Source organism: Varanus komodoensis, unplaced genomic scaffold (genome assembly GCF_004798865.1).
Source record: "Varanus komodoensis strain SLA01 unplaced genomic scaffold, ASM479886v1 scaffold44_3, whole genome shotgun sequence".
Lineage (NCBI taxonomy): Eukaryota > Metazoa > Chordata > Lepidosauria > Squamata > Varanidae > Varanus > Varanus komodoensis.
This window is the reverse complement of record NW_025336010.1, coordinates 1,614,753-1,637,283: the sequence shown is the minus strand read 5'-3', so window position 1 is coordinate 1,637,283 and position 22,531 is coordinate 1,614,753. Positions and strand designations below refer to the sequence as shown.

Below are 22,531 nucleotides of genomic sequence, written 5' to 3'. Positions count from 1 at the left end.
TGCTGAACGTGAACATGGCTCCTTCTCTCTGTTACTGTTTTTCTTTTAAGACAAAAGATGTTAATGTATGAGTTGTTTTTTCTAAACTAAAACCTCAGTATTCAGGTTTTATTGCAGTGTTGGCACTTTGTGATAAATCAGTGGGTTCTGGGCTGCAGTTTGGGCACTCGGGTCTCTAAAAGGTTTGCCTTCACTGGTATAGGGTAGAAAGATGACAGACAGGATTTTAAAAATATTTTTTGTGGGGTGGAATATGTAAAGGGTGGGGGAGAAGAGTTTGTGAGGGAAGGATTGAAGCTGTGGAAGGGAGGATTTAAAGGAAAGTTTAAAGTTTTAAAAATTAGGTAAGCAAAGAAGTTTGTGAGAAAAATCAGAAATAATGAAAGAACCCGAGGCACAGTGAAGGTGGCCAAAAGTGGACTGGTGATGGAGTGGGGACTCTACCCATTTATACAAGGGGGTGGGACAGCGGCGTTCCTGCCACAAATGTTACTAGCTGAGAGAATCTTCCCGTGATGCACAGAGACCACAGCGAAGAAGAGGAGGAAACACGACATTTTTGCAGGAAGTAGCAACCTGACAGGATTGTGGGACTCACCACCTAAAACCTTGAATCTCAAGAAGGGCTAGGTGAAGGCATCCTTTTTTCCTGCTCAGAATTTTGTACACGCAGGCCTTCAAAACAGTTTTCAAAACTTTCACTTCAACAAAAAGAGATCATCTTTGAAATAGCTGATTTTTCAGAGTTGAAATAACATGACCAGAACAATGTGGTTATAAAAGTCCACATTTTAAGAGAATCCTGGGTACAAAGCAGTCATCACAAACTTTGACCAATTGTAATACCAGAGGACAGGATTCCCTCCCACCCTCCCACCCTCTCCCTTTTTTAAACGTTAGGGAATGGGGGGAATACAGCACACTAATGAAACAATGCCAAAAAATACAAAAAATAGAAAATAGAAAAAATGTATTTACAAGTCATACATTACTATGATCAGAACACACAAAGACAACGGTTGCTATAATACATGCACTGGGCCAGGAAGGGAGCTACTAAAAACCTGTAATGGATAAGTTGTAAAAAACAAAAACAAACCAAAGCAACCCACAGACAAAAAGAGGGCAAGAGGAAAAGGGCTTCAGCTCCCCCCGCCCTCCGGGTTTGCTACATTGATTGAAAATCAAATAATCCCCTAAAATCCAGGAGTACACTCAGTACAAAATACTACACTTTTAAAAACTGAAGTTTCACTCATGGAGCTGGGCTGGGGGGGGGGAGGGGGGAGACAGCAGCATCCTTGCAGGTCCGTATACAAGAAAGCCAGAGTAAACTGCTCTACATGCTAGAAATTACAGCAAGCCCCTGTCAACTATAAAGCATGATCTTAGCAGGTTTTCTTTTGCATATGCATTATATGCGTGCGCGTGTGTGTGTGTGTGTGTGTGCATGTGTGTGTGGTCTATGCATGTGTGTACAAAAGACGTGCCCTTTTTCACTGCAACATGACATCTGGGTGAAAATGGAACTAGTTACAACAAAGTCTTTATATTGTGTACTGCAAGAAGTCACTCAATGTCTGTGGATTTAATAAGTCACCTCACACCACAGAAAATATTTAATAAATTCAAAAGGAAAAAAGATTATAGCGACAGAAGTTCTGTCTCTGTTCTTTCTGAAACAGAAGTCCAAAGAAAAACTGGTTCCAAAGTACTTGAGAGTTTTTCCAAGAAACTCCGAGTGCAGTGGCCATTTTTTCTTTTAGTTTTCACAAGTTCCTCAGTGACCGTGTGCCACTTTCACCAGAGAGTTTGTTTCCTCCTCCCTGAAGAAACACCCAGTGGTCTGGCACTAATCCGTAAACAGATGGAGAGGAGGAAGCTGACTGCCATTGCAAACCGCTCCAAGTTCCAAGTGGAGAGGGAAGTGGGGAAGCCTCACACACCTTGCTCCTCTCTCCTTTGATGCAGCTAGTCCGTTGGCGCAAGTTCTGCAAACAGGCCATTCTCCCAAGTGCCAGCCCAGCCACAAGGACAGGCAACCAAGCTGTGAGCCAAAAAAGGACCAGGTAGGGGTTCCGGTCACTTTCCATCCGTTCCATCATACCTCTAAGAAACGTGAGCTGCTGGACTTGGAGTGGAATGGTTCAGACCACATGCGACGCAGGTCACCCTAAGGAAAGGGGCAAAGGTGGGAGGGAAGGAGCGAGGGAAAGGGTGTGCACATGAAGGAGCAAGATAAAAAACTCCAAGTCAAACCTGCTTCGCTACTATGATCATATCTTCACAAAGTCCAAGCTGGTTTTATGACACGGGCTTCATGTCCATGGCTACCTTCCTTCTGCCCACCCCTTCAAGTCAGCTCTGTCCTTCCTTCCTCACTTTGACGCTCATTCCCACGTCTGGATTAGCACCAGCAACATAAATCCCAACTATTCTATATCCAAGTCTCTCAGAATGAACTGGGAAAAAAAAAGAAGCAACAGCTCTGCCACCTGAAGCTAAATGTGGCCGAGGGCTGGAAGAGATGCTTGAGGGCAGCTTGGGATGCATTCCAAAAGCCACATGGATGTCACTCCAAGAACTGTGGATAATTCTTACAAAGGGTATCAGCACAGCTTTGCTAAGTCCACAACTGTCAACCAAATAACTTTTCCCCAGCCACCCTCACTCCGTAACACGTCTTTACCGAGTTCTCCAATTACTTCTGTCTATTCTTGTCTCAGTTTGTTAAGCTTTCTGGGTGAGCAACAAGCTCATTTGTGCATTCCAGTCTCTCTGCCAGCATAAAAGCAGTCCAGACAGTTCTCTCCATCAGAACATTTATGGAAAAGTATTATTCTATATAAAAAATAAAAAAATAATAATTTGCCTTTCAAGATGAATGCCAGAATCTCCCATTTTCCCATGCCAAATCAAAATGCCAACTACTGTCATAACAACTGGAAATAATTCTTTGCCACATGCTGGGCAAAAATCCTCAAATCACATTCTCTCTCAATCAAAATTAAGAACCCCCAACTAGTCCAAGTATACTGCACATGTGCAGAGAGCTCTTAGGGGGCTCTCTCCAAGCCAGAAAAGTGCCCTGGAATGCTCCCTGAGCTTCTCCTCCAGCCACTGACTTGGCCAGACAGGGACACGTACCAACAGGGCCACAGCTGGGGTCCTTCCTGGAATTTACGGTGCGCTGGCATGCTGCACAGCTGATCTTAATCCCAAGGGAGAAGTGACAAGGTGACAGCTGGCCCTGGTCAGGTGTGGGTCCACCTACCATGAGCATGCACCTCCTCTCCACACACGGCACTGCTAAAATTTATTTATTTAGTCAAAACATTTCTATGCCGCCCCCATCGCAACAAAGCCTCGGGGAGGCTCACAAAGTGAGAAATGGGAATTTCTCAGTGGCAGGTGGCAGGAACCTGAGTCGATTTCTGCAGGGTGATTTGTTTGAGGGTAACAAGCTAGCACGACAACCCATGGGTTGCTGTACCCTTTCACTGAAACCCAGATGACTGGGTCCCTCAGGGAAATTGGCTGCCAATCGTGTCTAAGCACCCGCCAGTGACAGCGTGCCTAGACAGGTGCTCCCCTTGGGAGCAGCAGTCAACAGCTTAGGGCCAGCTCCACTGTGACTGCAAGCCGCCCTCAGCTCATCAGATCCTCTTTGCCCTTCTTGCTTCCCCCCTGCTGCTCTGAGGCCATGGCCTTTGTTTGAGGGCTGGATTTTGCAATCTTTGTCCTGACAGCCATCAACAGCCCCCCTCAGGTGTCAAGCAGTTTCTTGGAAGAGCTGCCCATGTTTGCAAATGGAGGAATTCCCCCCACATACATGCAAATGTTTCTACACATTTTAAGTATTATTTTCAGTCCTCTGAAGTATGCAGCTAGGCACTTACAGAAGACTGAAAATAGGTATTCTCACCTGGGCAATGTCCAGAGAAGCTCTTACTGGCAATACGCAACAAGCACCAATCCTGGAGATTGACCAGGAGAGGACTCCAATGGCCCCTCACCCCACTTTGGCCTGGTTTGAGAGCTGTGAAAAAATGTCAGGTCAGACCAAAGCCATGAGTGATCCATGCTCATGAATGGGGCTTGGTGGGATTTATATCCCTTTTGCATGAAGATCTTCTTTTAGGGGGTGGGGGTGAGAATGCCATTGTCTTAAAGATGCTCTCACTTTCCCCAATGACTGTACATGCTTATATGCTATGCTAGGTTAGGCTAGGCTATGCTAGTTGCGAAGTCACATCCGACCCATCACGACCCCATGGACAACATTCCTCCAGGCTCTCCTGTCAGGGGTTCTCTCACGCCTGCTGGCCTCCATTTTTGAGGCCTCGTGGAGAACGGGTGAAGTTCCAGAGGACTGGAGGGTGGCGTCAGTGGTTCCAATGTTCAAAAAGGGTAGTAGAAGGGACATGGGGAATTACAGACCTGTTAGCCTTACGTCCTGTGTAGGAAAAACAATGGAAAGGCTCATAATAGAGAGAGATCTAGTGATGCTAGATAGGGAAGGGAGGCTGGCAGCCACACAACACGGCTTCCGTAAAAACAGGTCCTGCCAGACAAACCTTGTGGAATTCTATGACAAGTTTCAAGATAGTTGGATGGAGGGATGCAGTGGATGTGGTTTACCTGGATTCAGCAAGGCCTTTGACAAAGTGCCCCATGATATCCTGGTGGAGAAACTGAGGACTTTTGGGATACACCAAAGCACTGACCGGTGCATTAGGGCATGGTTGACTGACAAAAAGCGTAAGGTAACCATTAGTGGGGAATCATCGGGATGGCGGCCAGTGACAAGCAGGGTTCCCCAGGGCTCTGTCCTGGGGCCGATCCTGTTTAATCTTTTCATAAATGACATGGAAGAAGGGGTGAACAGTCTGCTGGTCAAATTCACAGATGATACTAAAACTGGAGCAGTGGCCACAACTGAGGAGCAGGTACTCCAGATCCAAAAGGATCGGGACAGACTATGGAAGTGGGCAGGAGACAACAGGATGGCGTTCAATGTGAATAAGTGCAAGGTCTTGCACTTGGGGCATAGGAATAGCTGTCATAAGCACAAGTTAGGGGAAAAATGGCTGGAGAGCAGTACTTGTGAAAGGGACCTCGGGGTGCAGGTTGACTGCAGGCTAAATATGAGTCAGCTGTGTGATGCGGTGGTCAAGAGGGCAAACTCCACCCTTGGTTGCATAGCCAGAAGTGTGGCTTCTAGATCGAGAGAGGTATTACTACCACTCTACATGACTCTGGTGCACCCGCAACTGGAGAATTGTGCTCAGTTTTGGGCCCCTCATTACAGAAAGGATATAGCCAGACTAGAGTCAGTGCAGCGTAGGGCCACAAGGTTGGTGGCCGATTTGCAGGGGATGGGGTATGAGGCGAGACTGAGGGAACTGGGTCTCTTCAGCCTGGAGAAGAGGAGACTCAGAGGGGATGTTGGCGACATACAGGTATGTGAGGCGGTGTCAGAGGAGGTGGGGAGAGAGTTGTTCACCCCTGCAGGGGACGGCAGGACGCGCTCCAATGGAGCAAAGCTCAGGGAACCAAGGTTCCATTTGGATGCCAGGAAGCACTTCCTGACAGTTAGGGCCCCAAGGGTGTGGAATGGGCTTCCACGGGAGGTAGTTGAGGCTCCATCGGTGAGGGTGTTCAAAGATAGGCTGGACATGCACATGGTGGGCATGTTGTGAGTGGAGCCAGCTAGAGCTGGGGATCAGACTAGATGGCCAGGGATGCCCCTTCTGACTCACTCTGTTTCTATGTTTCTATCCTCCACCATCCCCCGGAGTCAAGCTAAGCTCACACCGACTGCTGGAAAAGCATAAGCCACCCCTTTCTTTAACAGGAGTTGTCAGCTAACTCTCAGAACTCTGGTTACTTTTAGAAGTTCTTATTTTGACAGTTTCCCTCAGCCTGCATTTTGGCAGAAGGTATCTCCCAGATAAAGCTACCATTTTCAAATCTCCAACAGTGCATGATCTTGTGAAAGACCAGAAATATTAATAAAAAATCTGCAAATGCATTTATTCACATGGAGAGTGAGTGCAAAATTATACTGTTGTAAACTGTCCTGGAATGATTTTCTGCAGGATGGGATATGAATACCTTAAATAAATGTGTTGCCCTTGGAGACTGCACTTCATAATCCAAATTACGTGCCATGCAAACGATGCTTGGAGTGTTCATTTGTACCCCAAGGCGAATTCATGCCCCATTGGGTCTGGCCCCAGGTGGGTGTGTCAGCAGCTGCTCACCAACTTAATTCCCACCAATCTTACCTTTAAATAGGCCATAGTGAGGAGTGGCAATAAGGTGAATGGCACCAGGTAGAGCAGTGCAGGTTGGGCTGCCCGGTGAATGCGCGACGCAACCGTTGCTGTTAGGAGCCCTGCAAGATAACAGCAGGCAACACAGTGTGAGCACCTGCCCAGCAGGCCATGTTACTCCTCAGACAAAAGGAACTGAAGACATCAGCACCTGAGCAGGGCGTAAAAGCACCTGGGCGCTCTGGCCAAGTCTGCTGATGGTCCACTTTTCATTCCCTCTTAACGGGCACGCTGAGAGATGCAGCACACACTGACATTACCTGAACTGTGACTTTTAGCCACTTCTGTGCTTTTCCTTTCCCCTTACCTACAAAGTATCCAATGAGTGTGCAGTGAAAGTAGGAGACTTTTTGCATGCGGCCAGAGATGTTCCCTGGCCCTGCGGCACCACAGGAATCACTGTTGGCTTGTTTCTTGTAGTTGTCGTAACGCAGGACAAAGCAGAGCAAGAGGCCTGGCATCACAATGTCTCCAATTCCCAGCATGGAGAAGTGGCTGCCTGTGGAACTGAAAAACAAGGAGCCCCATTGATAATGGATCTTGCATCCACTGCAGCAACCCATTCAGTGGAGACTGCTGGCCTGGCTACTTGATGGAGGAGAAACAAGCTTCCAAGCTGGCAAGAGGGGTAACCCCTTCATGGTGCCCCAAAGAGTCTCAGCCTCTGTTTTCAACAGCAACAACATTTCTCAAGGGGAGCAATAAAGATGCCTCCAGTGAAGGATATGGGGCAAAAAAACCTAATCCTACCTTGGAAATACAAGTTTTCCAGGAAGTGATAAGCGGGGGACGTCACGACCTACGTTTGGTCCGAGGTGAAGCTTCCGGGATAAAACGTCCAGAGGATTATCAGCAGGTTGTGTGGCCACTTTCACCATAACATTGCTATTGAATATATAGGCAGAAAAGAAGACCTGCAAGAGAAGCAAGTGGGAAGGGCGCTTCAAGAGCTATTATGTTTTCTTGTCATCCAGCCTGGGGGTCTATGGCAAGTACATGCTGAAACACAGGAGTCATGAAGGCCAAACAGGCAAGTAGCTGACAGCCAGGGCCTCTCTGCTGGTTCTCCAGTTGCTCCCATTTTGTCAGGCTGTGGCTACTGCAAGCCTGAGAAAGCAGGAGTAACTTGAGCCCCAGACAAGAGTTTTTTTCTGACACTAATGGCTCTAGAAGTTTCAACAGTTTTCTCCACCAAAAGTTTGGAGAAGCAGGAGCAGTCATGACCATCTGCCAGTGTGGTCTTCAAGACATAAATAAGGCTAGCAATCAAACAATGGGAACTTTAGAATGAGAATGGATGTAAATGCTTTGATTGTTCCCCATTTGCTATGGAAACCACTTCAAGAACTTTTTGGTAGTACATAAACAGGCTCAACAAACACACACATCCCTCCAGATGCCTGTAAGGCCCCTGCATCAGGCCAAGGTACTCCAAGGTGCCTATTCTCCACCCATATAAAGAGCCTGGGATTTTCACAAGCCTGTTTCCCAAGCTGAACTTGAGCAGGTCATGGGGAATGATACCAAAAAGGAAAAAAAAGTGATGCACGTTTATTTCATATGAGGAAGAACCCTTTTATAAGGCATACCATGGGTTGAGTGATCACCCAGGTGACTGTATTTCACGATGCCAGAAAGTAATGAATATGGTAGCTCCATCTGCAAGGTCAGAAGAAATCTTTGCACCTGGTAATAAGAGTATTAAAGAAAGCAGAAACTCACCCAGAAGACATCATAAATTAAGAGCCCCGAGAGGAGCAGGCAAGAAACCTTGAGGCTTGGTAACCGGACAAAGGCGATCATTGCAACGCACAGGCCCATTGCCAGGGCTACAAAACAGAAAGGAAACAAACAATTGGACTGCTGTGCAAAGCTGCAAATGCTGGTCATCAAACCTATCTCTGGGCTATAGTGAACTGCTCAGAGTTTTGGTATAGAAAAACTGGATGGTAAAAAGTACCACTACTAACAATAATACTAAATGCAGACACATAACTACTGTACCCAAGACACCCCAGAGTGGCAATACTTCCTGGTATTAAAGCTCCAAGTTTATAATCGGAGAAAGTTGCCAGTGACCTGGTTTGCACAATCAAAGTGAGCCACTGTGCTTTAATTAAACCATGGTCTATGGTTTGTTGTAGGGTTGCTGGAAGGTTGTTTGCCTCTCCTACAAGCCATGCTGCCCAGGCTCAGATGACATGCCAAGCTGTGTCCAGTGGTGATCACTGCAACCAGTGCCTCTTGTCTGCTATGATTTAATTACTATTTGTTTCTTAGACTTTAAACTCACACAGACTCTAAACCTATATATTATCCACACAGCTCCTGCTTACTTAAATAAACTCCTGTGGCTTAAATAATCACACATTTAAAGAAACAATGGGAGATTATTTCATCTACATTTTCAAACAGGGTCCTCCTGCTTATGGGCCAAGCACTTGGAGTACCAGGGGTGCCTCAACTGGTCTGCTTCTTAACCTGATGTTGTATCTTTGGGCTAATGACATTAGGTCCGCCCCCTTCCCAATTAGCATGCTCACTAAATTTGCCATAGCACTGGAAACTGCAGTGGCTCTCAGAAAAGATTAGTTAATCTCTGGACCTGGCCCCACCTCTTCCTCAGACTAAGAATCTGTATCCACAGCCCCCGAAGCCCCCAAAGGAGAAGCAGACCCCCCTCTGCTGTTCCCTTGTCACATCAGCAGCCTCCCCCCCCCCATTGGTCCCCTGAGGGCATGTCTTGCCTCTGCTCCAGCTATTCCTGCCCCCCTTTGATTTGCAGATGTCACACAGGAAGCAGTGAGCAACAATGGCAGCAGTGAAACAGCATCCTCTGCATCCAGAAGTACATAAAGGGTACATCACCATGAAAAGCACACTCTGCAAGGATTCTAGTATGGCTGAGAGAGTAGTTGAAGTTTTCCTATTTGATTGTTTCTGAAACTCAGGGCAGCTCAAGCCACTGTTGAAATGGAAAGCTCTGACTGCAGGTAACATGGGGCTTGCTTATCTGCCAACAACAAATCCCAGAAACTCCCTGAAACACCAGCATGAACACCAGCATAAATCTGCCATTAGTCCCTGAGTGTCTGGAACGCCATGTTTTAAAAAGCTTTAAAAAGTCACAGAACTCTTCACCCCTCCCAAGTAGGGCTAGAATGCAGGCATGCAAAGGATTCAGGGCTTCCCCTGCCAGGTGAAAACCCAGCTCGGAGTACCCTTTCACACGTTGCCTGAATTAGAAGCATAGAACATAAGTTTATATTCTAACTCATTCTGCACAAATCCAGGATTACTAGGATTTTGTTCAGAAGCACACACCAAGGGTTCCAAACATAAATCAAACATCACCGTACCTCTCTCATGAAGAAACTCAGGCAAGACTTCATTGGTCCTAACTCTGGCTCTAGGAGTTTCATACAAACATTTGACCTATTTCTGAATTTCTGAAGAAAAACCAACATTTCTCAATGTAGCAGAGATAAGTTTCCAGTAAATTTTATTGAAGGCCTTCTCCACATTTGGAGACAATAGCAGCTGTGTCAGCTCTATACTCCTTTAATGCAGTCAGATCAGCAACCATTCTAAGATTATCAGCTCCTTGTCAATTTGTAATGAAACTGTTTGGAGAACACAGAGAACAGAGAACTGCAAGTTTTCTTCCACGATCTGGCAGCAGAGGAAACGTCTACAAGCATGGTTGATGGTAATGAGGAAGTGGTGTCTTTGAGGTCAATGGAAGCAAACCAGTCTCCCTGCCAGAGTAAGGGAGAATGTTGTGCAGGAAGGTCATTCTGAATTTCCTGAGTGTAATGAACTTGCTGATGCCTCTGAGGTCAAGGATCGGTTTGAGTCGCCCATCCCATTTCCAAACTGTGAAATAGCAGGCACAGAACCCCCATCATGGTCGTGTTGCTCTCTATGGCTCCTTCCTCTTTTTCCAACAGCAATGTTGGGGAAGGAGGGAGGGTCCTGACAAAACCAAAGGGTGAAAGGGTATCAAATGTGATCCTGCAGCCCTGCTCCACGGTGGACAAAACCCAGGAGTCTGATGTAATCTCTTCCCATATAGGGAGGAATCAGGTACCTGTCAAAATTGGCCTGGGGGGGGGGAATGGGGGCCACCGGGGGAAACATCAACACTGCTACCTGGTGACTTCTTGGTTGTGGGAGGAATGCCCCTGTGAAGAGGATGGACTGGGTAGAAGAAAGAGCAGACTTATTGTGATTAATAAAGAGACCCAGATCCTGCAGAAGTGTATTTGTGGGGTGTACCACTTGCAAGGGCTGCCAGGAGCCAGTCATCTAGGTATGGGAAGACCTGAATGCCTTGGAGCCTAAGGTGGGCACAGACCACCGCCATACACTTAGTAAAGACTTGGGGTGCAGTGGCAAGTCCAAAGGGGAGGACATTTGAAAACTGGAAGGTCTCCTGCCTAATCTGGAAGTGAAGGAAGTACTTTGGCCTGACTGACAGTGATACGAAAACAGGCATCTTTGACGCTGATGAAAGCAAAACAGTCCCTCTGCCTAAGCAGGGGGGGAGAGGGTGCCCGGCAGAGTGGTCATCCTGAACCTCTTAGGAAAAATGAAATAGTTGATGTCTCCGAGGTCAAGGATCAGTTTGCACCCCCATCCCATTTAGGTAAAGTACTGAGAGTAGGGACCCCAGTGCAGGTCCATGAAGACTTGTTCTACTGCTTCCCTGGATAGCAGTGCTGGTGAGGACAAAGTGGTTTTAATGTGGAGTAGGGATGGGAGGGCATCAAACTTGAACCTGTACCCTCAGTGCACTATAAATAGGACCCAGGAGTCAGATACCGTTGTCTCCCATGCTGGGAGGAATTGTACTATCTGGTCAGTGACGTTATTAGGCGGTGGTGGGGTTAGTGAGGCGGCTGCATATCAGTGCCTGCACCTGGTGTCTTGGCATTTTGGTGGGAGCCTTTGGTGGGGCTGGGAATGGATGGCTCCTCTTGAGTAGAGGCGCCATCCATGACCTAAACAGGAAGTCAGGGAAGGGAAGGAGCGATGGCTGGTGCCCAGAGAGGGTACTTGCCACTTATGCTGCTGCAGTTGGTGAACAAACCCATATGTCTGGCGGTGGTCCGGGTTTTGTGCAGGGAGTCCATATTTTCATCTGTATGTGTTGAAGAGGCCCTCTCCATTAAAGGGCATGTCCTCTGTGCGGGCTTATGTGTCCTGGGCATGGAGTTAGATCGCTCCAGCAAGGCGTGGCAGTGGATTGCTACTGCTCCCATCATCCCATCACAGTTGAAATGTGTTTAGCTGCTGAATAATGACGTTAGAGAATAGAGAATAAGCCAGCCACCTGGCCACAGTAGTGAGAAATTGCAGCGATGTAAACTTTAATGGACGAAGGTTTAAGTCCCGTCTGGTGTAAGGATAATAGAAATTGAAGAACATTCTCAATAGAAGCTGAATGGGCAATAAAATGGTTGGTTTCAGCAAAAGATGTAAAATGCTTCCATTTAGCCATGTACGAGCAATGAGTCATAGGTCTTAGAGCAGACTGGAAAATGAACTGAATATCAGGATGGAGAGCGCTCGAGTCCGATGGAGTAACCATTGGTATCGAGGAAGGGTGAACTGTTGTATCCGAACACTGCTGAGCCGGTGTCAAATCTGACATTACTGTTGGTACCAAGGAAGTAGTAGGACCTATCGAAAGAGCCAGGCTGCCAGATTGAGCGAATGAAGGTCCGGGTGCTGTACTGCCCCATTTTGCTGAGTCTATGAGGTATGCAAGGCAGTCGCTGAAAGGTGTTGTCTGACAGACAGAGAACAGTAGGAAACCATGGTTGGCGAGGCTACCAGGGAGTGATGAGAATTCCCCAAGCCTCATCGAAGGTAATCTTCGCAAGAGTTCTTGTAATGAGCGGTATCGGAGGGAACGCGTAAAAGAATGTGTTCGTCCATGGAATCGTCAGAGCGCCCCGTCTTGAGATGGGACCAATCCTGCTCAGGAACAGTAGGCTTTGCAGACAGCATTCATGTGCGCGGCAAATAGGTCTATGTCTAGAGGGCCCCGTGTCTGAAAAAGGTGATGACAGACTTGACAATCCAACTCCCATTCATGAGTCATCAACATTTGTCTGCTGGGGGCATCTGCCTCCTTGTTGTCGGTGCCAGTGAGGTGAACGGCAAGAAGGGTAATTTCTCTCGGGATGCACCAGTCCCAAAGTCCCAATGCTAGATGAGCGAGGGAGGCAGACTTCGTTCCGCCCTGTTTGTTGATACAGAACACAGCCACAATGTTGCTGGAGGCCACTTGGAAGATTCAGCACTGAAGGGTATTCTTGAATGACCGAGGGGCCTTGAAGACTGCCAGAAGCTCTAGATAGTTGATGTGTCTGGCAGCCTCGTGGTTCTCCCAAGTGCCCTGAGTGCGAAGACCAGCACACAGAGCTCCCCAACCCATGAGGGAGGCATCGGTGAATAGAGTCAATGCTGGATGAGGTGGATAGAACAGGATTCCAACAGATAAATTGCTTTGCACAGTCCACCATGACAGAGTCCGAAGAACGGAGGCTGGGAGATGAAGAGGTCGGTGTGGTGAGTCTCGTTGTAGGTGGAAGAGGCCATTGAACCAGAGTTGGAGGGGCCTCATCCGTAGTCTGGCATATGGAATCACAGAGACCATGGAAGCCATGTGTCCAAGGAGCTTCTGCATAGACAGTGCTCGAAAAGCAGGTTGCTTACCTGTAACTGATGTTCTTCGAGTGGCCATCTGTGCATTCACACATATGGGTGCTGCGCCTGCGCAGTGCCTAAGGCCAGAAAGATTAGAAAGCTAACGGTTTTTGGTGGGAAAACTCTGCTCCCCTCCCCTTCAATACTATATATAGAGTGGAGTGTCAGCCATTTCTCATTTTCTAAGACCGAACGTTCACCCCCTCTCGGGAGAGAGACATATTACAATAACTTCATTGGAGACCATGACTATCAATAAGACATGGTACCAACAGAAAGAATCCACTCACCTACACCGAGAGGGGCTGGCGGGTGGGTTGTGTGAATGCACAGATGGCCACTTGAAGAACATCAGTTACAGGTAAGCAACCTGTTTTTCTTTGTCGTCGCCTCTGTGCATCACACATATGGGTGATTAGCAAGCTTACCAGACTCGGAGGAGGGCGGTGCCGTCATTGAAGGATGGCAGAGAGGACTGCCCTACCAAAGGAACTATCCTGTCTGGCACGCACACCAAGGTGATAATGCCTGGCAAAAGTGCACGGAGCAGCCCAAGTTGCAGCTTTACAGATGTCCTGAATTGGGATTCCCACGGCAGAGGAAGCTGCTAAGGCAAAGGCAGAGGAAGCTGCTACTGCACTCGTGGAGTGACCCCTTGGAACGACAGGTAAGTCTATCTTAGCAAGTTGATATGCCAATACAATAGTTTGCACAATCCATTTTGAAAGTCTCTGCGAAGAGTCGGTTAGAACGTCGAAAAGACTCTGTACACTATCTGCAGAATGCTAAGCAATGCGCACATCGAGGGTATGCAGGAATCTTTCAATCGGGTTCGATGGTGATGGAAAGAAGGCAGGTAAAACGATTTCCTGATTCATATGGAACAGAGTGACTACTTTATGTAAAAACATCGAATCCATTCGAAGAACCACCTTCTCTTTGTGGAAATTCAAATAAGGCGGATCTACTCAAAGAGCACCAAGTTCACTAGCTCTCTGAGCCGATGTGACGGCTACGAGAAAGGCTGTCTTCCAGGATACGAGACGTAAGTCAATAGTTGCCAGAGGTTCAAATGGAGCTCTGGTAAGTGCTTGAAGTACAACTGAGAGACTCCAAGTAGGCATGACAGGGTGAATTGATGGATGAAGATTCTGCAGTCCTTTGATGAATCTTCTAACAATTAGTTGTGAAAAAACTGATGAACCTTGCACTGCACCACGGTAATGAGAAATCGCAGCTGTGTAAACCTTTATGAATGAAGGCTTAAGTCCTGAATGATGCAGCTCTAAAAGAAACTGTAGTATATTCTCGATAGAAGCCAATTCAGGAGCAAATGAATGGGATTCAGCGAAAGATGAGAATCGATGCCACTTTGCCGCATAAAATCTCCACATTGACGGTCTTAGCGCAGATTCGAGAATTCTCTGAATATCTGGATCAAGAATGCTCGATCCGAGGCAAATTCTGTTGAATCCAAGGGAGTGAACAACGTCTCAGTTCCAAAGGTGGAAGTTCCGGGTGCACAAGTCATTGTCGGTACCAACTCAGTATCGAGGGTCATCAAATTCGCCAAGCCGTGAGGCTCAAAGAAGTCAGGTCCGGGTGACAAACAGCTCCGTCTTGCTGCGGTATCAAATGAGGTATCAATGGTAGACGGAGAAAGGTGTTGTCTGACAGTCGGAGGAGGGCAGAGAACCACACTTGATGGGGCCACCAGGGTGTGATCAAGATTCCCATGGTGTTGTTGTGGATAATCTTCGATACGACTTTCGTTAAAAGTGGAATCGGAGGAAAAGCGTAAAAATTGATGTTGGACCATGGGATCAAAAGGGCGTCCCCTGCTGACCCCGGTCCGATGCCTGCTCTGGAGCAGAACATTTCGCATACCCTGTTCTCGTGGGTAGCGAACAAGTCCATGTCTGGATGTCCCCAACGTCGGAAAAGCTGATTGCAAATCTGTCGATCTAACTCCCACTCGTGAGTCATCAACATTTGCCTGCTCAACATGTCTGCTTCCTTGTTGTCGGTACCAGCTAGATTAACCGCCAGAAGAGTTACGTCCCTCAGGATGCACCAGTCCCAAATCTTCATCGACAGCTGAGCCAGGGTAGCAGGTTTTGTCCCGCCCTGTTTGTTCACATAGAACACAGTGATTATGCTGTCGGATGCAATCTGAACCATGTGTCGCTGAACAGTATCCTCGAAGGATCGAAGAGCTTTGAAGATAGCCAGCAGTTCGAGATAGTTTGTGCCTGGCTGATTCCTGTCGATCCCAAGTGCCCTGAGTTCGAAGTCCTGCACATACAGCACCCCAACCGATCAATGATGCATCGGTATAAAGAGTCAGGGTTAGATGAGGCGGTCAGAATGGAACACCCACATTCAGGTTGTCTGGTACTGTCCACCATGTCAATGTGCGTAGAACAGATAGTGGGAGTCAGATTGGTTTGCTGGGCGAATCCCACCGTGGATGAAACATTCTGGTACGGTGCTGTCTCGTCGAATTCGATGAATCCATGTGCAAAGATTGTATTGACGAGCCAGAGGAAGAAATGCTCTTGCTAGGGTGGAATTGAGATGAGCTCCAATAAAGTCGATCACCTGCGTGGGAACAAGGGACGATTTTTCACGATTAATACACAGTCCTAAATTGTCCAGCAAAGTACAAGTTGTATCAACGGCAGAGAGAAGGCCTTCCAGAGTCTGGGCAACTATTAGCCAGTTGTCTAGGTAAGGGTATACTTGGATACCCTGAAGCCGAAGGTGCGCGCACACTGGAGCAATGCATTTAGTGAAGACTCGTGGAGTGGTGGCTAATCCAAATGGAAGGACATTCAATTCAAATATGTCGGAACCAACAGTGAAGCATAAGAGACGCCTATGACAAGGATGGATAGAAATATGAAAGTAGGCATCTCTCAAGTCCAGGGAGGCGAACCAATCCTCTCTCCTCAGCAATGGAAGGATATTTTGAAGGGTAGTCATCCAAAATTTCTGAGGCTTGATAAACCTATTAATATCTCATAAGTCCAGGATTGGACAGAGACCACCATCCCATTTAGGGACTGTAAAATATCTTGAATAGAATCCGTGAAGTCCCTCAGAACAAGAGAGCTGTCGAATCGCTGCTTTACGAAGTAGTTGGCGAACTTCATCTACTAACACTGGCGAGCGTGGTGTAAATCGGATTGGCCCTGATGGAGGAACAATGTCGAATTCTATTCTGTATCCAAGCTGAATGATGGATAAAACCCACCGATCAGATGTGATGGACTCCCAAATGGGGAGTCGGCTTTGCAGCCGGTCCCCAAATGGGAGAGGGAAGGGTTGGTATCGGAGGAGAGGAGAGGTTCGCCGGGCCCGTCAGCGCCGACACTTGTCAAAGCGGTGACGGCCCAGCTGGAATCGTTGCTGTGGCTGTTGCTTCTGACGCTGCTGGTGCTGTTGGAATTGTTGCCTGGGTGGAAACTGCTATCAGTGAGATGGGCGAGACCAGGACCACTTACGTCTTGGCTGGGTCGGAAGTTCCATTCGTTGAGCTGTCAGCCGGGACTCATGGATAGACTTTAATTTGTGGTCTGTCCTCACGTGGAATAATCCCGAGTCATCAAATGGCATCTCTTCAATACGCCGTTTCATTTCCTCCAGAAAGTTACAACTCCGGAACCATGCATGCCGGCGGAGAGAGATGGCACCAACCAGAGCCCTGGAATTGGTGTCGACATGGTGCCTTGCTGTAGATAGCTGTTGAATAGCGGCCTGCATGGCTTCCTTGATGAAAACTTTAGCCAAGTCTCTCTGTTGGTCCGGCAAAGAAGCGGCGATGTCCAGCTTTTGCATTATGACATATTGATATCTGGCCAGCGTTGCCTCGTAATTAGAAATACGAAGGCCAAGTCCAGAGGCCGCATAGACTTGGCATGCCAGCATATCCATTTTTCTTCCTTCTTTGTCCCTAGGAGCTGTGTGACCCCTCGACTCTCTGCCCTGGGACAACTTGACTATTACTGAGTTCGGTTTAGGATGGTGCAGGAGAAATGATATATCCTGCTCCCGAACTCGGTACATCGCTTCATACCGGTGTGATGTGGGCTGTGGTTGGGCCGGCAGGTCCCAAGGTTGAACCATAGCCTGGCGAAGCGTAGTTATTAAAGGCAGAACGATGGCAGCCGATTGTTCACCCCTCACGATGTCGTAAAACTTGTCGGTGCTAGGATCGACCCCACGTTGTGCCTCAATCTCTAGTGACCGAACAAGTCTTGCCATCAATTCACCAAAGGTAATGCAGGGCTCTTCCGGAGATCCTGGTCCTTGCGAGGTGATTGTGATGTCTGGAGAGGTTGAATTCACCTCTGACTCGTCCGAGTCGGTCTTGTAGCGGTATGGTCCGCGGAAGGAAGAGTTCCCCGGTGATGTGGAGTGTCTCAGCTCCGCGTGCCTAGAAGCAGATGGGGCCTCCCTCGGGACCGGAGGAGACGTATGGTCCCGTGACGACAGATAGAACGCGAAGGAATGGTAATCCTCCCAACCCGTGCGATAACTGCCATAATGGGGTTGGTCCCATTCCTCCATAAGTCGGTCTGAGGAGCAACATCAGTGCCGTGACGGAGAAGTAAGCGGTTCCACAGCTGGCCTAGGAGGCGGCATTGGTGTAGGCGAGCAAACTCTTGGTGGAGAATCGCGAATCCCCTCATCTGAAATCGACTTGCGTAAAGGTGCCTCAGGTCATTCAGGGGATGCGCTTTCCGAGCGTGTGACCCGCCTAGGAGAACCCAGCGGAGTAACCTGCATGGCAGACTGCAGGGTCGGTCCAGATGGGGTCGGTACCATCACGGCCACCGGGACCGAGTGCACTGAAGAACCCAAGTCGTGGTGTCTAGCGTGGTCAGATTTCTTAGCCTTGTGGGCCGTCTTGTCTGCCTTATCCTTTTTAGCCTTCTTGTGGCTAGAGGATTTATCCGAGCTGCCATGTTTCCTCTTCTCCCTTTGTTTACCGGGGGAGAAGGAGGTTGTTGAGCCCCCGTAGCTGAAGCACCATCTTCCGATGGGCACAGTGGAGATACGGCCGAGGCAGAGGCAGGTTTTGCAGCCAGCTGGTCAGACTGCATAAAAGCCTGGTCCCAGAGCATTTTACGTAGCCAGTTCTCCCGATTCTTACAGGCCTGCTTAGTGAAGGCCTGGCAATGGCCACACTTATCAGTTCTGTGCCCCTTGCCTAAGTAAAGGAGACACAGGTTGTGTGGGTCCGCAGGGGACATCTTAGACCCGCGCTCGACACATTTACGAAATGCCGCTCGCTGCGCCATCGGAAAAGGGAAAATAGAATAAAGAAGATAGCAAAGAGGGAAAGATAATCTTTTTGTTTTTTTTAAATAGCTAAAGAGTAAATGAGACAGATAATCTAACGGGAAGAGAAAACTTGGAGATATAGGATAACGATCAACAAGAATAAGGAACAATAGAGAACAATACTAAGAGAGAGAAAAGGCACGAGGCACAGCGAACAGCGGTCGCAAAAGACTGAGAAAATGGCGGACACTCCACTCTATATATAGTACTGAGGGGGAGGGGAGCAGAGTTTTCCCACCAAAAACCGTTAGCTTTCTAATCTTTCCGGCCTTAGGCATTGGGCAGGCACAGCACCCATACATGTGATGCACAGAGGTCATGACGAAGAACAGTTCTGTTCATGGGGATTCAACAAATGGATGAACGAAGCTTCTCCTGTTGTTCCTGAGGGAGGAAGGCTCTCACAATCATGGATTCGAGATGGGCTCCAATGAAATCGATGATCTGTGAAGGAACAAGGCATGATTTTTCATACTTAATACATAGTCCCAAGTCATCTCAAAGGGAGCATGTAGTCTGGATCGCTGATCGAAGGCCTTCTCTAGACGAGGAGATGATCAACCAGTCATCAAGGTAAGAGTATACTTGGATTCCCTGAAGCTGGAGGTGTGCACACACTGGGGTCAAGCACTTGGTGAAGACCCTTGGAGCAGTAGCCAGTCCAAACGGTAAAACATTGTATTCAAACAGAACGGAACCGACCGTAAACCGAAGAAGTTGCCTGTGAGATGGGTGGATGCTAATATGGAAGTAAGTATCCTTTAAGTCCAAGGAAGTGAACCAGTCCTCTCTCCTGAGCAACAAAAGGATGTTTTGAAGGGTGGTCATCTGGAATTTTTTAGTTTTGATAAACCTGTTGATGCCATGCAAGTCCAATATTGGGCGAAGACCACCATCCCTTTTCGGGACCATAAAATATCTTGAGTAGAAACCGTGAAACCCCTTGGAGTGTGAGAGTTGTCAAATCACTCCTTTACAAAGAAGCTGTTGACCTTCGTCTTTGAGAACCAATGACGGAGACGTATATAGGATCGGTCCCGATGGGGGTATGGTATCAAACTTGATTCTATATCCGTGCTCCATGTTGGATAAAACCCACTGATCAGATGTGATGCTCCCAAATGGGGAGTCAACTTTGCAGTCGATCCCCAAAAGGAAGAGGGGAGGGTGGGTTCAGGAGAGAAGAAAAGGTTCGCTCAGCCCGTCAACGCTCATGCTTATCAGAATCTGAGTGGCGACGGCTCTGCTGATAGTGCTGCGCTGGTTGTTTTTGGCACTGCTGACAAGGCTGGAACTGCTGCAGGCCAGAGAACAGAGGGTATGGTTGATATCGGTAAGAGGGGTGGGACCAAGACCACTTACATGTGGATCGGTTAGGAACGTCCATACACCAAGCTGTAACGTGGGATTCGTGGATGGTCTTGAGTTTGTGGTCCGTCCTGGCACTGAACAGCCCGAACCGTCGAAGGGCATGTTCTCAATGTGGCACTTTGTTTCATCCAGAAAGTTGCAGTTCCGGAGCCAGGCATGGCAACGGAGGGCTACAGCACCAACGAGGGCCCTTGAGTCGCAGTTGAAATGATGTCGTGCTGTAGAGAGCTGTTGAATCGCCACCTGCATCGCCTCCTTGGTGAAGATGCGAGCTAGGTCCCGCTGCTGTTCCGGGAGCGACGCTGTAATATTCTCCAGTTTCTGCATGAGGATATAGTGGTAGCGAGCCAGCATCACCTCATAATTGGAGATCCGGAGCCTGAGACCTGTGGCGGAGTAAATACAGCGAGCCATCATGTCGATCTTCCACCCTTCCTTGTCGCAAGGAGTAGAGTGTTCTCCTGACTTGTGACCCTGAGACGACTCCATGAAGATCGAGTTCAGCTTTGGGTGATGCAGGAAAAATGGAACGTCCTGTTCTCAAACTCGATATATAGATTTGTATCGCTGTGAAGTCAGCTGTGGCTGGTTGGGGAATTTCCGCGATTCCATCATCCGTTGGAAACTGATCCCAGTATGGCGGCCTCCAGACGATCTGGTGAGATGAAGACTGAAGGGGCAACCTGTTGCTGGGACCCTGGCGGGCTCACCTGCATAGCCAGTTGAAGAGCTGGGCCAGTTGGTGTCAGTGGTGACACAGCCGTCGGGGCAGACGATCCCGAATCACACTGACGGGGCTGGTCAGCCTTCTTAGTCTTATGGGTGGTCTTGTCTGCCCTGTCCTCCTTAGACTTCTTATGGCCTGAGGACTTGTCAGATCCGCTGTGCTACCTCTTCTCCTTTTGTTTGTGAGGAGACTTAGAGGAGCGTTTGCCCTCCAGGAGAGTAGCTCCATCAGCCGATGGGCAGGGCAGAGGGGCAGCCGAAGAGGAGGGCTGCGCAGTGGATTGGGCCGCCAGTTGATCACATTTTTTCGCACCTGCTTGGTGAAGGCCTGGCAATGGCCGCACTTATAGGTCCTGTGACTTCTCCAAGGCAGAGAAAGCACAGGTCGTGCGGATCAGTAGGGGACATCTTGGCCCCACACTGGGAACACTTGCAAAAAGCCGCACACTGAGCCATCAAGATGAAAAGAGAAGATAGCAAAGGCAAGCAATGTAAGAAGAGAATAAACTTTTTTTTTAATATTTTCTGGGGACACGGGGAAAAAAGGGAGAATTAGAAGAAACTTCTAATGGAGAGGGTGAATAACTTGGACATCTTAACAAGAAAGCTAAGAGAACAGAAAAGCAACGGTTCAAAAGGGATCAAGATACAACAATATAGCTACAGACTGAGAGTCAAAAGGCTTGAGGCACAGTGAACGGTGGTCGCAAGAAGACTGAGGAAATGGCGGGCACTCCGACTTCTTATACTATGGGGGGGAGGGGCGTGGAGTTCCCGCCAAAACCGTTACGCTTTCAAATCTTCCCAGCTACAGGCACTGCACAGGCGTAGCACCCATTATGTGTGATGCACAGAGGCCACGAGGAAGAACTGGGACGGCTGCAGAAACAAAACAGGCAGCCTCAGCCAAGAGTGGGTCACTCTCTTGCCCAGTGCCCAAGAAGGGCAGAATCACAGTCAGAAAATTGAAGGAAAGGGCAGGGAATCAAGCAAGGACATAGCAGGCAGCTTCCTCTCTGGGTGGAGCCTTTGGAGTCATGAGAATCTTCAGTTCCAATGGGAACTCGACACTGTCTGCTGGGTGGGAGTCCTGGGATTATTTATAGTCCCAATTCTTGAGATCCTGAAATCTCAGAACTAGGATGCCAAAGACCAAGCCCCTGCCCCACTGCCCTCATAGCCAGCATGGAAAGAACTGCACCAGCTGCCACTACAAGATGGCAAATGCACCATGGAAGGCAGAAAAAAGAGTGTGCCAGAGGGGAGAAGGCTGGGTCTGAGGACTTACACTTATTCCTACTGACACCACAGTCACTTTCCCCTCCCACTTCTAGACAGCCAAAAACAACCACCTAGGAAAAAGTCAGGATATGAGGCATGCTGGCAGCAGAGAGCACCACTACTGTGCCTCATTCAAGGTACAGGATGCAAGTGAGCTTGCACGTTTGGAGGCTTACATTCATGGAGCATGAGGACAACGGGAGTGCAGCCTAAATCATTTATCTTGCCACAGTATTTGGAAGTTATTGCTCTAGACAACACACATTGCCAAAGGAACATAATATCCATTTCGAGTAAATATTTCAGGAAGAGTTTACATCAACCATCTTTACCCCACCACCAATTCACCTATTCAACACTTACCATCCATGAGGAGCCAATGTCCGGTTAAGACCCAGATAAGAACAAGCATGACAGAGAGAGAGAAGGAGAGCAACTCAGCAGCAGTGAAACGTCCACAGCAACCAAAAGAAATCCTGGAAAACATCACCAGAAAGTTAAGACCTTTCAGAAGAAGGGAAAATCTCACAAGATTTGCCAGAATGGCGATGCTTTTTTTGTTACAGGAAAGGTACCAGAGGCAACAAAGAGTCTCCCCTACCAATCCTAAAATTAGATACAAATGATTTCAGATGCCCATCCTTGGACCTTCTGCTGGGGGCTAGAAAGGGGGTACTAGAACAAGGTAACTGGGGAACATTTTTACAGTTTACTTATTTCAGAACTCCAGCTGTCATACCAACTGAACA

The 22,531-nt window shown here is 48.2% G+C and overlaps 1 protein-coding gene across 4 annotated transcripts in view; it reads right to left on the bottom strand.

The window, feature by feature from the left end:
- Nucleotides 1-953: 953 nt before the first annotated feature.
- Nucleotides 954-22,531, bottom strand: part of SPPL3 (signal peptide peptidase like 3) — a 109,249-nt gene continuing 87,671 nt past the window's right edge. For 2 of the 4 annotated variants that reach the window (XM_044444419.1, XM_044444420.1), the window contains exons 6-11: nt 22,146-22,258; nt 8,061-8,167; nt 7,089-7,252; nt 6,646-6,845; nt 6,291-6,400; nt 954-2,173 (exon numbers count right to left, since the gene is read on the bottom strand). In XM_044444419.1, coding sequence (XP_044300354.1) covers nt 2,102-2,173; nt 6,291-6,400; nt 6,646-6,845; nt 7,089-7,252; nt 8,061-8,167; nt 22,146-22,258 — 766 coding nt within the window. In that variant the 3' untranslated portion in view covers nt 954-2,101. Of the gene's footprint in view, nt 2,174-3,925; nt 4,040-6,290; nt 6,401-6,645; nt 6,846-7,088; nt 7,253-8,060; nt 8,168-22,145; nt 22,259-22,531 lie in introns of all 4 variants that reach the window. The other 2 variants (XR_006416111.1, XM_044444421.1) reach the window with 2 other exon arrangements.